The 17,823-nt window shown below is 38.1% G+C and overlaps 1 protein-coding gene across 2 annotated transcripts in view; it reads left to right on the top strand.

The window, feature by feature from the left end:
- Positions 1-17,823, top strand: part of SPIRE1 (spire type actin nucleation factor 1) — a 271,534-nt gene that overhangs the window by 104,119 nt on the left and 149,592 nt on the right. For both annotated transcript variants that reach the window (XM_066246306.1, XM_066246307.1), the window contains exon 4: positions 6,111-6,236. In XM_066246306.1, coding sequence (XP_066102403.1) covers positions 6,111-6,236 — 126 coding nt within the window. The remainder of the gene's footprint in view (positions 1-6,110; positions 6,237-17,823) is intronic.

Below are 17,823 nucleotides of genomic sequence, written 5' to 3'. Positions count from 1 at the left end.
GTTAAAAGTTCATCAATTTTGTTTATCTTTTCCAAGAACCAGCTGTTGGTTTTATTGATCTTCTGTATTGTTTTTTTAGCCTCTATATCATTTATTTTCGCTCTGATGTTTATAATTTCTTTCCTTCCACTTCCTTTGGACTTTACTTGTTGTTCTTTTTCTAGTTATTTTAGGTGCAGGGTTAAGTTGTTAATTTGAGCTTTTTCTTGCTTCTTAAGGTAAGCCTGTAATGCTGTGAACTTCCCTCTCAGGACAGCTTTTGCTGTGTCCCATAAATTTTGAGTTGTATGTTCATTTTCATTTATTTCAAGGAATTTTTTTATTTCTTCCTTGATCTCATTGTTAACCCATTTATTATTTAATAACATGCTATTTAGTCTCCAAGGGTTTGAATGTTTTTCAGGTTTTCTATTGTAGTTGACTTCTAGTTTCATGCCTTTGTGGTCAGAGAAGGTGCTTCATATGATTTCAGTCTTCTTAAATTTATTAAGATTTGTTTTGTATCCTAACATGTGGTCTATCCTAGAGAAGTACCAAAAACAATACAGAAGATCATAAGCACTTGAAAAGAATGTATATTCTGCTGCTTTGGAGTGAAATGTCCTAAAGATATCTGTTAAATCCAGTTGATTTAGTATGTAATTTAAGGCTACTGTTTCTTTGTTAATTTTTTGTCTGCAGGTTCTATCCATTGATGTTAGTGGGGTATTAAAATCCCCTACTATTATAGTACTGCTGTTGATCTCGCCCTTTTTGTCTATCAAAATCTGTTTTATATATTTAGGTGCTCTATATTAGGCATATATATATTTACAATAGCTATATCTTCCTGTTGTAATGCTCCTTTTATCATTATATAGTGATCTTCTTTTATAGCCTTTGTTTTAAAGTTTATTATGTCAGAAATTAGTATTGCTACCCCAGCTTTTTTTTCCTTTTCATTTGTGTGAAATATTTTTTTCCATCCCTTTACTTTCAATCTATGTGTTTCTTTTGTTCTGAGGTGTGTCTCTTATAAACAGCATATGTATGGGTCCTGTTTTCTTATCCATGCAGCTACCCTATGTCTTTTGATTGGAGCATTTAATCCATTTACATTTAAGGTTATTATTGATATGTAGTTATTTATTGCCATTTTATTCTTTAGATCTATAATCCTTTTTTTCTTGATTTCTTTTTTCCTTTGTTCTTTCTACAGCAAGCCCCTTAACCAGGCATCCCCAAACTACGGCCCGTGGGCCGCATGTGGCCCCCTGAGGCCATTTATCCGGCCCCCTGCCGCACTTCCAGAAGGGGCACCTCTCTCATTGGTGGTCAGTGAGAGGAGCACTGTATGTGGCGGCCCTCCAACCGTCTGAGGGACAGTGAACTGGCCCCTTGTGTAAAAAGTTTGGGGACCCCTGCCCTTAACATTTTTTGTGTTACTGGTTTGGTTGTAATGAATTCTTTGAGTTGTTTTTTTTTTTTTGTCTGGGAAGCTTTTTATTTCTCCTTCAATTTTAAACAATACTCTTGCTGGATAATGAAGTCTTGGTTGTAGGCTCTTGTTTTGCATTACTTTAAATATTTCTTGCCATTCCCTTCTGGCCTCAAGTATTTCTTTTGAAAAGTTGGATGTCATCCTTATGGGGGCTCCTCTATAGGTAATTGACTTCTTTTTTCTTGCTGCTTTTAGAATTTTTTCGTTATCTCTTACCTTTGGTATTTTAATTATGATATGTCTTGATGTAGGCCTCATTGGGTTTTCCTTTATTGGGACTCTCTGTGCTTCTTGAACTTGTGTGACTTTTTCCTTCATTAATTTAGGAAAGTTTTCAGCTACGATTTCTTCAAACAGGTTCTCTATGCCTTATTCTTTCTCTTCTTCAGGAACCCCTATGATGTGGACATTATTTCTCTTCATATTTTCACAGAGTTCTCTTATAGTTTCTTTAGACTTTTAAGCTCTTTTCTTTTTGCTGCTCTATTTCTGTGTTTTTATTTGTCTTGTCCTCATTTTCACTGATTCAGTCATCTGCTTTATCCTGCCTGCTGTTGATTCCTTCTAGTATAGTCTTCATTTCTGATATTGTAATTGCCATTTCTGATTGATTCTCTTTTATGATTTCAGTGTCCTTTTTGATGCTTGGAATTTCTTTATTTAGGTGCTCATTAAGTCCATCCATTGTAGCTCTGAGATCTTTAAGCATTCTAGCAATCATTATTTTAAACTCTGCATCTGGTAATTTGGTTATTTCCATCTCATTCAGTTCTTTTTTCTGGGGATTTTTCTTATTAATTCTTATGGTTTACATTCCTCTGTCTTCCCATTCTGTGTTTGGCTTGCAAGCTTGTTAGAGTTGTGGCTCTGAGGTTGGTTTATGGAATGCAGCTTCTCCTCCAGGACTTTATTCCTCAGCCTCTGCTGGTTGCTTGGGTTTTAATTCTTAACTAGTAGAGCCGCTTAAAAGTCTTAATTTCCCTGCTATTTGTTTGCTGAGTCCAGCAGGGAGTGTCTGTGTTTGCTCATCCCAGCAGGGAGAGTCAATGTTTGCTGATCCCAGTAGAGGGCTTCTGTGTTTAGGAGGGGGGAAGTGGGTGTATTGCGTTTTCTTTGTTTTGTTTTGTTATTCTGCTCCAGTTGAAACTGTATCCAGGAATGCTGTAGGTGTGACCTCTGAGAACCTGAAAGTGTAATCTGCCCAGTGTCTCTCCAGGGGCAGGGCTTGTTCTCAGTATGAAGGGGGAGGTGTATCTCAGGTCTCCCTGGAAACCTGAGTCACTGCCCCTCCCTTTTACTTCCTCCTTTCTGAACAACCACTGGTGCTGATTGGAGCTGGAGAGCTTTTTGGAGGTGGGTCAACTTTATCCACGCTAGGCTCGTGCAGGATGGAGGAAGAGACCCCTCCCCCAGCTGTGGCTGCCTTGGTACTGGAAATTGACTTAGCTCAGCTCAGGTTTTCTTCTCCCCATCACCGTTTGTGTCCTTATGTCTTGATCTCTCCACTCTCCTCATGCAAGACCATTCCTCTCAGCCCTCCTCGCCCACGGAGCCCCAGGCAAGTGACTATGAGCGATATTTTCTGTGCTGGCCTTTTAAGTCTGCACTTTCTTTTTCCAGCTGCTTCCCACAGACAGGACTCTCGCTCTTCTCCCCACTCAATGTTGTCAGGCTGTCTCCTCCAGTCTTTGGGTTTCTAGGCTGGGACTCTGGTCCTGGGACTGAGAACCTCCACTTTTCAGGGTCTCTCTCCTTGCAATGAGAATCCTTCGAGACCCTCTGCTTCAGCCTCCCCTTGCTCCTGGGAGCAGGGGAGCCCCCACTGCTCCCCAGCACTCTCTACCAGGCTTGGTGTGGGTTCTTCTGTGTTCCTTGGTTTTCGAGTCCTGTTCTTTTAGTCCAAAGTTGGTTTTTCATGTTGATTGTTAAATTAATTTGTAATCCAATTTGGTCATGGGAGGTAGCAGCTTCTGCAACTGTCTGCTCCGCTGCCATCTTGGAATCTCAGTCTACCTTTTTTTTTTCTTTTTAGAGACAGAGAATGAGTCAGAGAAAGGGATAGATAGGGACAGACAGATAGGAACAGAGAGAGATGAGAAGCATCAATCATCAGTTTTTTGTTGCAACACCTTAGTTGTTCATTGATTGCTTTCTCATATGTGCCTTGACTGTGGGCCTTCAACAGACCAAGTAACCCCTTGCTCAAGCCAGCGACCTTGGGTCCAAGCTGGTGAGCTTTGCCCAAACCAGATGAGCCCGCACTCAAGCTGGTGACCTCAGGGTCTTGAACCTGGGTCCTCTGCGTCCCAGTTCGACACTCTATCCACTGCACCACCGCCTGGTCAAGCTACCTTTTTTTTATATATAAGAGTTGATTTTTTAATATTTTTAGAGAATGGAGAGAGAGAGAGAGAGAAGAGTAGCAGGGGATTGGGGTGGGAGGAGCGGGAAGCATCAGCTCATAGTTGCTTCCTGTATACACCTTGACCAGACACGCTCTGGGTTTCAAACTGATGACCTCAGCATTCAAGGTAGATGCTTTATTCACTGCACTACCACACAGGTCAGGCAGTTTCTACCTTTTAACCACTTTTTCCCATTTACCCCTACCCCCACCCCGGCAACCACCAATCTGTTCTCTGTGCAAAGAGATAATTTTTAAAAGAAGAAAATGTCCCATTGATACATAAAAGTGTGTATTACATTATTATTTCTACTATTCTAAAATTGGAAACAAATCACAGGAAATAGTATATCAACTAGATGGATTATTATGTAGTCATTAAAATTATATGGGTTATAGAGCAATATGGAAGTTTTTTTTAATAAATGGAAAAAAGACCACAAAATTCTGCATATGCTGTTATATGGATAAAGAAGAAACTGGTCATTTAAATAGTTTATTAATGGTGTGATTCAGGGTGAACCATTGACTTCAGAAATTCAATTTCTCTTATTGTTTTGCATATGACTAACAAATAAAATATTGAAATTTTTTGTATGGCTATATTAAACATATTACCCATGAATGGTTTTATAAGTTATGTTTTCAGAGTTAACTCGTATTTTCAAACAAAAACTAGCATGTTTTTACAAATATAAGAATATAGTTTACAAATAACAATCCCTGCTTATAAAAAGCCAGTAGGTTAGCCTGACCAGGTGGTGGTGCAGTGGATAGAGCGTCGGACTGGGATGTGGAAGACCCAGGTTCGAAATCCCAAGGTCGCCAGCTTGAGTGTGGGTTTATCTGGTTTGAGCAAAGCTCACCAGCTTGGACCCAAGGTCACTGGCTTGAGCAAGGGGTCATTCGGTCTGCTGTAGCCCCACGTTCAGGGCACATGAGAAAGCAATCAATGAACAACTAATGTGTTGAAATGAAAAACTGGTGATTGATGCTTCTCATCTCTCTCTGTTCCTGTGTATCCCTCTCTTTGACTCTCTCTCTGTCTCTGTAAAAAAACAACAACAACAAAAACCTGTAGGTTTTTAGTTAGCCATGTAATGTCACAATTTTTTATTTGTATTTTTTTTAAGTGAGAAGAGGGGAGATAGAGTCCTGCATACTCCTTGACCAGGATCCACCCTACAACCATCATCTTGGGCCGATGCTCAGAACAACTGAGCTATCTTCAGTGCCTGGGGCTATCTCTTGAACCAGTGGAACCACTGGTGTGGGAGGGGAAGAGAGAGAGAAGGGGGAGAGGGAGAGGAAGAGAAGAAGATGGTCACTTCTCCTGTGTGCCCTGACCAGGAATTGAACCTGGGACTTCTGTAGGCTGGGCCAACTCTCTATCCACTGGGCCAACTGGCTAGGGCCTTAATGTTACAGTTTTACTGTACCAAACTAGATTAATCCAGTGCAATTTGTCTTCGCTTTCAAAATGCACATATATTACAAACAAGTGACACAGGATAAGCTTGCTATTTTCATTTATGTATAAATTTGGCCTAAGTCTAATAAAAGCATACAAAAATGTTTGTTTGAGCTTGTGTTACTGAATTAAGATCTCTGGGCTCATGTTGCCTTCTGTTCTCTTTCCTCTACTCCTTATCTACTGATGAGGCATCTTCCCATTGGTCTAACTATCCTTCTGACAATTCAACATGTATTGGAATGAGCCTGATCTTCAGAATCCACAGGACTGTGTTCGATTCCTTTTTTTCCCCTCATGTTATCTTTATGACTGTGGACAAATCACTTGGCTCCTCTTAGTCTCACTGGTTTTTGCTAGAAAATGGGGGATAATTCAGGGTTAAATTGAAGACTGGATGCTATTGTGCTCTGTGTTTGACCTATGAAATAGAGTGTCTGTGGTAGCTATTAAAATACCCGAGTTTTGATTAATAATAAATGGTAATTCCCTTTCTGTTTCCAACCAATACTTTTACATATGTCCTATCATTTTCAAATAGAAGCTAACTAGTTCTTTTAAGCTCATCCGTGCTGTTGTGTGTTCTTTAGTTAGTGGACCACTTACTGATGGTCTTGTGATGCATTAAGCTTTGGCTAATTGGAATTACAGGATTGCCTTGCTGTCTGAAATGAAAATACAAATATAATGGGTGTGTCTATTTTTAAGGTGCAAAAATCCCAAATAATAAACATCCTCATTTTCCTCTTCTGTAGATATGTGCTGCTCATCTCCCAACTGAATCAGAGGCACCAAATCATTACCAGGCAGTTTGTCGTGCACTGTTTGCAGAAACAATGGAGCTACATACATTTCTGACTAAAATTAAAAGTGCAAAGGAGGTAAGTACCATTGTTTTCACGTTTATTGGCATTGTGAAAGATAAACATGTATTTTTAACATTGTCTATCATATTAAAGTATTTATTACCTTAATGATTGCTGAAATTCACTCAAGAAAGAAGCAAATTAGGCAGATTTTTAAAAATGTGTATTAATCCATTTTATAAAACATCTTCATAAAGCATCCTTACAAATGGAAAATAAATAAGACTGAATTGGTTTAATCAGTTTCTTATATGACTTGATTTCACCCTCTTCCTGCCACTCTTGTCAGTTTTAAAGTGGAAGGGATAAGGACTCAGGAAGGAGGCTATACCTTTGATAATTTAACTCTTTTATAGTGGATTTCATTAAATATTAAATGGAAGAGATGTGAATTATTCAAATTATCCAAAAATCTTATCTATTTTATTTAATTATTGTTTATTAGTATCTATGAGTTTAAAATAATATATGAGCCCTGGCTGGTTGGCTCAGCAGTAGAGTGTTGGCCTGGTGTTTGGAAGTCCCGGGTTCAATTCCTGGCCAGGACATGCAGAAGTGCCTATCTGCTTCTCCACCCCCCCCCACCCTTTTCTCTCTATCTCTCTCTTCCCCTCCTGCAGCCAAGGCTCCATTGGAGCAAAGTTGGCCCAGGCGCTAAGGATGGCTTCATGACCTCTGCCTCAGGCACTAGAATGGCTTCAGTTGCATCAGAACAATGGCCCAAATGGGTAGAGCATTGTCCCCTAGTGGGCATGCCAGGTGGATCTTGGTCAGGCACATGTGGGACTTCTGTTTGTCTGCCTCCCTGCTTCTCACTTCAGAAAATTAAATATATTTATATATGTAGAGTACAAAAATATCATTCTAATTGATTTACTAGGTGAATTGCCATGTTTTTATTACACAGATGGTTATCAAGATTCATGAGATCTATATAAAGCAGCTCAGCCTCTGGCACACAGTAACAGCTCGATACATGAGAAGTAGTGGGTAGCCTTTCTTTTATATCAGTTGTAATGGAGCAAGAGCCCCAGATGGGCAGAGCATCACACCCTAGTGGGCTTGCACGGTTGATCCCAGTCAGGGCACATGCAGATGTCTGTCTGTGCCTCCCCTCCTCTCACTAAATAGAAAAAAAAAAAAGAACCCAACAAAAAAAGCTTCAGAATAAATATCTGAGAACATATCCTCAATTAAGATTTATTAAATAGTAGAAAAGATTACTTTTTAAGATATTATCTTTCCCAGTTTATTAAGATTGAAATTGCTGGCCCTGGCTGGTTAGCACAATTAGTTAGAGCATCATCCTAAAACACCAATGTTACCAGTTCCATCCCCAGTCAAGACACATACGGGAAGTGACCGGTGAAAGCACAACTAAGTGGAACAACAAATGAATTCTTGCTCTTTCTCTGTATCTCTCTTCATTCCTCTCTCTGTCTTTCTAAAATCAATCAGTTAAAATAAAATGATTAAAATGGCCATATCCAGAGACACAAGCATTTTTCAGGTGGGAGTGCAAGTACTATGAGGTTACTAGAGTAAATTAAAGCCTCCTTTTAAAGTCCTTTCAACATAGACATTCTTCATAGGGACCATTTCTGAGTTTAAAAAACAGATTTAATAAGTATTTTTCTACTCCAGTCATCTCTAAGACAAAACAATTTTTTTTGGCTCTTGATTAAAACTTTTCTTTGCCAAGCATATTCTCAGAAAGGGATTTAAACATTAGGGAAGTTTATTTAAATAAAACCCTCACTAGTGGAAAAAAGATGATGATTCCAGTTGGAACCATCATTGCTGGCTATGTAGCGATGTCTGCAGACACTGTCCTGGCCCCGCCTCAGGTTGGGAACCTTGAGATCAGGGTTCCAGCCACATCTTACCTTGTCGGGGCCCTGCAAAACTCCAACTTGACACTTTTTTCTAATGTAATGGGCCTAATATTTTCTTCTGTGCCCAGGGCTTCAACTGACCTTAATCCCCATCTGTTGTGTTCTCATCTCTTCCTCTCTTTCCTTACTTTTCTATTCTTCTCTTGGGAAACTGCTTCATTTTTAAAAAGAACTATTCAGAACCCTCAGGCTCTTCTCAGAACACTTGTTCCCCCAGTGGTAGTACTTTCTCTCTTGCTTCTCTCCTGCGGGAAGACACTCTCTCCTCCACATCTTTATATCTCTGGACTGGGGAGGGTTAATAATATTCTCTCTGTCCTCTACTGTTTCCAGTTACTCTTTATACTTGTACAAGAAGCTCATGTTGTCCACTTCTGTTATTCTTTTTTGTTTTTAAAGACTTTATTGATTTTTTTTTTTAAAGAAAAGAGAGAGAGAGAGATGGGAAGGAGAGGGAAGCATAAACTCTTACTAGTTGCCTCTCGTATGTGCCTTGACGGGGCAGCGTTTCCAACTGTCAACCTCAGTGTTCCAGGTCGACATGTTATCCTCTGCGCCACCACAGGTGAGGCCACTCCTGTTCTTTTTAAACCCACTGTCACTGTCATCTCATCATCTTCTGGAGTGATTTTTTTTATACGTTTTAAATTTTTAGAAAGTTATCTTTGACATGGTGACATGATCAATAAGAGTAATAGGTTTCAGGTAAACATTTCTATACCATTTGAACCATTGATTATGTTGTATACCCATCCCCTAAAGTCAAAATATTTTTCGTCACATTATTTTTGTCCCTCTTTACACCCTTCTCCCCACCTTTCCCTCATATCCCCTTCCCCCTGGTAACCACTTCACTTTTATCTTTGTCCATGAGTCTCAGTTTTATATCTCACCTATGTGTGAAATCATACAGTTCTTATATTTTCCTGATTTACTTATTTCATAATGTATAACGTTTTCAAGGTTCATCCATGTTGTTGTAAATGTCACTGTGTTATCATTTCTTATACCTGAGTAGTATTCTGTTGTATATATGTACCACATCTTCTTTATCTAATCCTCTGTCAAGGGACACTTTGGTTGTCTCCATGTCTTGGCCACTGTAAACAATGCTGTGATGAACGTGGGACTGCATATGTCTTTATGTACCAGTGTTTTCGAGATTTTGGGATAGATACCCAGTAGAGGGATTGCTGGGTCATATGGTAATTCTATTCTTAATTTTTTGAGGAACCACCTCTCTTTCTTCCATAATGGTTGTACCAGTTCACATTCCCATCAGCAGTAAATGAGGGTTCCTTTTTCTCCACAGCCTCTCTAACACTTGTTATTACCTGTCTTATTAATAATAGCTAATCTAACAGGTGTGAGGTGGTATCTCATTGTAGTTTTGATTTGCATTTCTCTAACAGCTGGCAAAGATAAGCATCTTTTCATATATCTGTTGGCCACTTGTATGTATTCTTGGGAGAAGTGTTTGTTGAGGTCCTCTCCCCATTTTTAACTGGATTGTTTGCTTGTTTCTTGATAAGCTTTGTGAATTCTTTGTATATTTTTGGTTTTAACCCCTTAACATAGCTGTTGTTTGCAAATATCTTCTATTTAGTTGGCTGCCCATTGTTTTTGTTGTCAGTTTCTTTTGTTGTGCAGAAGCTTTTTAGTTTGATATAGTCCCATTCATTTATTTTTGCCTTTACTTCTCTTGCCTTTGGGGTCAAATTTATAAATTATTTTCTATGGCAAAGGTCCATGAGCTTAGAACCTATGTTTTCTTCTATGTAATTTATTGTTTCAGATCTTATATTTAGGTCTTTGATCCATTTTGAATAAATTTTTGTGCAGGGGGAGAACCTGTAGTCAAGTTTCATTTTTTTGCATATTACTTTCCAATTTTCCCAGCACCATTTATTGAAGAGGCTTTCTTTTCTCCATGTGTGTTTTTGGCTCCTTTGTCAAAGATGATTTGTCCATGTATATGTGATTTTATTTCTGGGCTCTCGATTCTGTTCCATTGGTCTATATGTCTGTTTTACTGCCAATACCATGCCATTTTGATTATCATGGCTCTGTAGTATTCTCTGAAATCAGGTTTTATGATACCTCCAGCTCCATTCATTTTCCTCAGGATTGCTTTGGCTATTTGGGGTTTTTTATGGTTCCATACAAATCTGGTAATTCTTTGTTCTATGTCTTTAAAAAATGACATTGGGATTTTGATCGGGATTGCATTAAATTTTTATATTGCTTTGGATAATATGGCCATTTTAACTATGTTGAGTCTTGTAATCTGTAAACATGGAACATTTTTTCATTTTATTGTGTCTTTTTCAATTTCTTTCAATAATGTTTTGTAGTTTTTTTTTTATTATAATTTTATTTTTTAATGGGGTGACATCAATAAATCAGGATACATATATTCAAAGATAACAAGTCCAGGTTATCTTGTCATTCAATTATGTTGCATACCCATCACCCAAAGTCAGATTGTCCTCTGTCACCTTCTATCTAGTTTTCTTTGTGCCCCTCCCCCTCCCCCTTTCCCTCTCCCATTCCCCCTTCCCCCCCGTAACCACCACACTCTTATCAATGTCTCTTAGTTTCACTTTTATGTCCCACCTACGTATGGAATAATGCAGTTCCTGGTTTTTTCTGATTTACTTATTTCTCTTCATATCATGTTATCAAGATCCCACCATTTTGCTGTAAATGTTCCGATGTCATCATTTCTTATGGCTGAGTAGTATTCCATAGTGTATATGTGCCACATCTTCTTTATCCAGTCATCTATTGACGGGCTTTTTGGTTGTTTCCATGTCCTGGCCACTGTGAACAATGCTGCAATAAACATGGGGCTGCATGTGTCTTTACGTATCAATGTTTCTGAGTTTTTGGGTATATACCCAGTAGAGGGATTGCTGGGTCATAAGATAGTTCTATTTTCAGTTTTTTGAGGAACCACCATACTTTCTTCCATAATGGTTGTACTACTTTACATTCCCACCAACAGTGTATGAGGGTTCCTTTTTCTCCACAGCCTCTCCAACATTTGCTATTACCTGTCTTGCTAATAATAGCTAATCGAACAGGTGTGAGGTGGTATCTCATTGTAGTTTTGATTTGCATTTCTCTAATAGCTAAAGAAGATGAGCATCTTTTCATATATCTATTGGCCATTTGTATTTCTTCCTGGGAGAAGTGTCTGTTCATTTCCTCTTCCCATTTTTTTATTGGATTGTTTGTTTGTTTGTTGTTGAGTTTTATGAGTTCTTTGTATATTTTGGGTATTAGGTCCTTATCTGAGCTGTTGTTTGAAAATATCATTTCCCATTTAGTTGGCTTTCTGTTTATTTTGTTATCAGTTTCTCTTGCTGAGCAAAAACTTCTTAGTCTGATGTAGTCATTCATTAATTTTTGCCTTCACTTCTCTTGCCTGTGGAGTCAAATTCATAAAATGCTCTTTAAAACCCAGGTCCATGAGTTGAGTACCTATGTCTTCTTCTATGTACTTAATTGTTTCAGGTCTTATGTTTAGATCTTTGATCCATTTTGAGTTAATTTTTGTACAGGGGGACAAACTGTAGTCCAGTTTCATTCTTTTGCATGTGGCTTTCCAGTTTTCCCAGCACCATTTATTGAAGAGGCTTTCTTTTCTCCATTGTGTGTTGTTGGCCCCTTTATCAAAAATTATTTGACTATATGTATGTGGTTTTGTTTCTGGACTTTCTATTCTGTTCCATTGGTCTGAGTGTCTATTTTTCTGCCAATACCATGCTGTTTTGATTGTCTTGGCCCTATAATAGAGTTTGAAGTCAGGTATTGTAATGCCCCCAGCTTCATTCTTTTTCTTTAGGATTGCTTTGGCTATTCGGGGTTTTTTATAGTTCCATATAAATCTGATGATTTTTTGCTCTATTTCTTTAAAAAATGTCATTGGAAGTTTGATGGGAATTGCATTAAATTTGTATATTGCTTTGGGTAATATAGCCATCTTGATTATATTTATTCTTCCTAGCCAAGAACAAGGTATATTCTTCCATCTCATTATATCTTTTTCGATTTCCCTTAACAATGGTTTATAGTTTTCATTATATAAGTCCTTTACATTCTTTGTTATGTTTATTCCTAAGTATTTTTTGTTGTTGTTGTTGCAGTCGTGAAGGGGATTATTCTTTTGAGTTCGTTCTCAATTGTTTCATTGTTGGCATATAGAAAGGCTATTGACTTCGTATGTTAATTTTGTATCCTGCTACCTTACTGTATTGGCTTATTGTTTCTAGTAGTCTTTTTGTGGATTCTTTGGGGTTTTCGATGTATAGGATCATATCATCTGCAAAAAGTGATACCTTTACTTCTTCTTTTCCGATATGGATGCCTTTTATTTCTTTGTCTTGTCTGATTGCTCTGGCTAGAACCTCTAGTACCACATTAAATAAGAGTGGAGAGAGTGGACAACCCTGTCTTGTTCCTGATTTAAGGGGGAAAGCCTTCAGTTTAGTGCCATTTAATATGATGTTAGCTGATGGTTTATCATATATGGCCTTTATCATGTTGAGATATTTTCCTTCTATACCCATTTTGTTGAGAGTCTTAAACATAAAATTGTGTTGTATTTTATTGAAAGCCTTTTCTGCGTCTATTGATAAGATCATGTGGTTTTTGTTCTTTGTTTTATTGATATGGTGTATTACGTTAACCGTTTTACGTATGTTGAACCATCCTTGAGATTCTGGGATGAATCCCACTTGATCATGATGAATTATTTTTTTAATATGTTGTTGTATTCGATTTGCTAGTATTTTGTTTAGTATTTTAGCATCTGTATTCATTAGAGATATTGGTCTGTAGTTTTCTTTTTTTGTGCCATCCTTGCCTGGTTTTGGTATGAGGGTTATGTTGGCCTCATAAAATGTGTTTGGAAGTATTGCTTCTTCTTCAATTTTATGGAAGACTTTGAGTAGAATAGGAACCAAGTCTTCTTTGAATGTTTGATAAAATTCGCTGGTATAGCCGTCAGGGCCTGGACTTTTATTTTTGGGGAGGTTTTTAATGGTTTTTTCTATTTCTTCTCTACTGATAGGTCTGTTTAGGCTTTCTGCTTCTTCTTCACTCAGTCTAGGAAGGTTGTATTTTTCTAGGAATTTATCCATTTCTTCTAGGTTGTTGAATTTAGTGGCGTAAAGTTTTTCATAGTATTCTACAATAATTCTTTGTATATCTACGGTGTCCGTGGTGATTTCTCCTCTTTCATTTTGGATTTTGTTTATATGAGTTCTTAGGTCGCCGGTTCGAAACCTTGGGCTTGCCTGGTCAAGGCACATATGGGAGTTGATGCTTCCTACTCCTCCCCCTTCTCTCTCTCTCTGTCTCTCTCTCTCACTCCTCTCTCTCTTAAAAAAAAATCAATATATGAGTTCTTTCTCTTTTTTCCTTGGTAAGTCTTGCCAAGGGTTTGTCAATTTTGTTGATCTTTTCAAAGAACCAGCTCCTTGTTCTATTAATTTTTTCTATAGTTTTTCTGTTCTCTAATTCATTTATTTCTGCTCTGATTTTTATTATCTCCTTTCTTCAGCTGGTTTTGGGTTGTCTTTGTTCTTCTTTTTCTAGTTCCTTAAGGTGTGAAGTTAAGTGGTTCACTTGGGCTCTCTCTTGTTTGTTCATATATGCCTGAAGTGATATGAACTTCCTTCTTATCACTGCTTTTGCTGCATCCCATAGATTCTGATATGTCGTATTGTCATTTTCATTAGTCTGTATATATCTTTTGATCTCTGCACTTATTTCTTCTTTGATCCATTCATTTTTTAAAAGTATGTTGTTTAGTTTCCACATTTTTGTGGGATTTTTTTCCTCTTTTTTGCAGTTGAATTCTAGTTTCAAGGCTTTATGATCAGAAAATATGCTTGGTACAACTTCGATTTTTCTGAATTTGCTGATGTTGTTTTTGTGGCCCAACATATGGTCAATTCTTGAGAATGATCCATGTACACTGGAGAAAAATGTATACTCAGTCACTTTGGGATGAAATGTCCTGTAGATGTCTATCATATCCAGGTGCTCTAGTGTTTTGTTTAAGGCCACTATGTCTTTGTTGATTCTCTGTTTGGATGACCGATCTAGAGCCGTCAGCAGTGTATTGAGGTCCCCAAGTATGATTGTATTTTTGTCAGTTTTTGTTTTAAGATCAATAAGTAGCTGTCTTATATATTTTGGTGCTCCTTGGTTTGGTGCATATATATTAAGAATTGTTATGTCTTCTTGATTCAGTGTCCCCTTAGCCATTATGAAATGGCCATTTTTGTCTCTGAGTACTTTTTCTGTCTTGTAGTCAGCATTATCAGATATAAGTATTGCTACGCCTGCTTTTTTTTTTTATATTATTTGCTTGGAGTATTGTTTTCCAGCCTTTCACTTTGAATTTGTTTTTATCCTTGTTACTTAGATGAGTTTCCTGTAGGCAGCATACAGTTGGATTTTCTTTTTTAATCCATTCTGCTACTCTGTGCCTTTTTATTGGTGAGTTTAATCTGTTTACATTTAGTGTAATTATTGACACTTGTGAGTTCCCTATTGCCATTTTATAGATTGCTTTCTGTTAGTTTTGTGTCTTGTTTGATCCTTCTCTTTCATTTTTCTATCTTTTGTTTTTATTTGGTTGTATTCCATACATCTTTCCTCTGTTGCTATCTTTTTTATTTCATGTGCTTCTGTGGTGGTTTTTTCAATGGTGGTTACCTTTGAGTAATGAAAAGGGTCCCTACCCTGTTCATTGTAGCGAACTATTTTGTGAGTACGTTTGCACTCCATTGTCCTTTGCTACTGTTAATCTCCATCTTCTCCCCCCCTTTCTTTTTGTTGTTGTCACAGTTTAAATTTGGTTTTATTGTGTTCTTCTTGGAGCTTTTACTTGTGGCTCTGTTTTTTTTTTGTTCTTTGTATCTGATTGGAGAACCCCCTTTAGTAATTCCTGGAGTGGGGGTTTTCTGATGATAAATTCCCTCATCTTTTCTGTATCTGTGAATGTTTTTATTTCTCCTTCATATTTGAAGGATAGCTTTGATGGGTATAGTATTCGTGGCTGAAAGTTCCTCTCTTTCAGGACTTTAAATATTGGGGTCCACTCTCTTCTAGCTTGTAGAGTTTCTGCTGAGAAATCTGCTGATAATCTAATGGGCCTTCCTTTATATGTTGTATTCTTCTTTTCCCTGGCTGCCTTGAGAATTTTTTCTTTGCTGTTGGTTTGTGTCAATTTCATTATGATATGCCTTGGAGTAGGTTTGTTGGGGTTAAGAAAACTCGGAGTTCTGTTTGCTTCTTGAACTTGAGGCTTTAGTTCTTTCCACAGGCTTGGGAAGTTCTCATCTATTATTTGTTTGAGTATGTTCTCCATTCCATTTTCTCTCTCTTCTCCCTCTGATATACCTATTATTCTTATGTTATTCTTTTTGATGGAGTCAGATAATTCTTGTAGGGCTATCTCATTTTTTTAAATTTTTGAGTCTCTTTCTTCTTCTCTCTGTTGTGCCTCAAGTTGCTTGTCTTCTATTTCACTAATCCTCTCTTCTATCTGACCTGTTCTATTAGCTAAGCTTGTTACTTTGTTTTTCAGCTCATGAATTGAGTTTTTCATTTCTGTTTGATTTGTTTTTATAGTTTCAATTTCCTTGGACATATATTCTTTGTGTTCATTGAGTTGTTTTCTGAGCTCCCTAAATTGCCTTTCTGTGTTTTCTTGTATATCTCGGAGGATTTTTAGGACTTCTATCTTGAATTCTCTGTCATTTAGCTCCAAGGTTTCCAATATATTAAATTTTTTCTCCATAGATTTTTCCTCATCTAGCTGTGTTACCTCTCTTTCTTTTGTATCCATGATATTCGATTTTCTCTTCCTTAATGGCATCTGAGGGTGGTTTTGTTGATAGTATTAATAAGATTTAATAAAGAATAAAAAGTTAAAAAAATAAAAAATTGAAGTTTTTTTTTAAAAATTAATAATGAAATAAAGAAAAATAAAATAAAATAAAAATTTTAAAAAAAGGAAATTATTCCCCCCCTCCTTTTTTCCTCTCCTCTCCTCTCCCCTCTTTCTTGAGAAAATCTTGTGGTGAACTGTGAATTATAACAAACAATGCCTGTAATGGAGGGCCTGAATTGGGGAAAAGTAATAAAGGGGCAAAAAAAAGAAAAAAAAAAGAAAAAAAAGAAAAAAGAAGGGGGTATGGACCCACAAAAAGCAAATAAGGAAAAAAATTTGTGTCAAGAATAAAATGATTTGCTTTTAGGTGTTGGTTGTCTGAGAGTTATGATGAGAGAAATAAGAGGAAAACAGAAAAATGGGGGGACAAATTAAAAAATTAGTATTGTATTTAGTGGAACAAGAACTAGATAAAATGGAGAGCCAGGGATGGGAGCACTGCTAGTGAGTTAAAAAGGTGAAGTAAAAACCCCCCAAAATGCCACAAACATAAGTTTGAGTCCCAGATAAGATAATTTGTTTGTTATTGAGGTTTGAATGAGAGGAGATGTAAAGGAGAAAGGAAGAAACTAATATAGAGGGAGAAAAGAAAGAGAGAGAGAGAAAAAAAGAGGGAACCACTAAAAGAAGAAAAAAGATAAAAGAGGAGAGAGAGAGTTAAGGGTTTTGGAGTGCAACCCTCATAGAGAGAAAGGAAGAGGAGAGAAAAGATAATGGGAGATGTAACACTTATGGGTAGTGTAGTTCAAGGAGAGGAGAGAGTAAGACCGGCAGAGAGTTAATCGGCCAAATTGGAGGAGGAAAAAAAATATCAAAAATGAAGATAAGAGAAACAAATGAACAAATATAATAAAATGGGATAGGTTATAAAGTCTGCAGATTATTCTTGATTTTGAGAGGTTATCTTCTTGCTTTTTCTTTTCTCTCCCTCTTCCTGGTCGGTGACTCTGTACCCCGGGTTCTGCCCCTTTGGCACGCTCAGGTAGAGGTTTGCAGTTGATAAGTCTCTATGGCGATGTCATGTATTGTGCTTTAGTCTCCTTGGCAGTCGAGGCTCATGAGCATTTATAGGCTCTGACAGTGAGAGAGTCCGTGTTCCTGGAGCCTTTCTCCTGTCTTTCCTTCCTCAATTAGTAGCCTGATAATCCAGCTATGGGGTTGCTGCTGCCTCTGCCTGGATAGTAAGAGGCTCAAAGAGCTGGCAACTCCCACTCTATTCCCACTCAGCGCAGGGCTCTGGGTAAGGCTCAGTCAGTCAGAGCTGCTAGCATAATCAGGCGGGGTTTCCGCCTACTCAAAGACCTCTGGTTCTGCCACTCTGTCCGATAACACAGGCGGGCGCCCACTTCTGGGGCGCTTGGAGGAAACTCTCTCTCACTATCTGCGCGCGCAGACCAGGATATCCGGCCAGCAGTCTCACGCTCTGAGTGAAACCCCCAACTGCATGGAAAAGTTGCAGCGTTGGAATTGGCTCTCGCTCCGTCCCCGTGCGCGGCTTTTGCAAGGCGCTGGGGCAGCCCGAGATTCCGCTTTGGCTCACACAAAGGCCCCTGACTCTGCCCCTCTGTGCGATAACACGGGCGCGCACTGCTGAGGCACTCGAAGGAATCTCTCTCTCACTATCTGCGGGTGCAAACCAGGATATCAGGCCGGCCGCGTTTCCCTCTGAATGAATCCCCTACCAGCACGTAAAATCCACCATTGGAATTAGTTCTCGCTCCCTCCCGTGCGCGGC

The sequence above is a fragment of the Saccopteryx bilineata genome, chromosome 11, assembly GCF_036850765.1.
Source record: "Saccopteryx bilineata isolate mSacBil1 chromosome 11, mSacBil1_pri_phased_curated, whole genome shotgun sequence".
In the NCBI taxonomy this organism is placed as follows: domain Eukaryota; kingdom Metazoa; phylum Chordata; class Mammalia; order Chiroptera; family Emballonuridae; genus Saccopteryx; species Saccopteryx bilineata.
The sequence above is the reverse complement of the archived record's forward strand: the minus strand, read 5'-3'. Positions and strand labels throughout refer to the sequence as shown.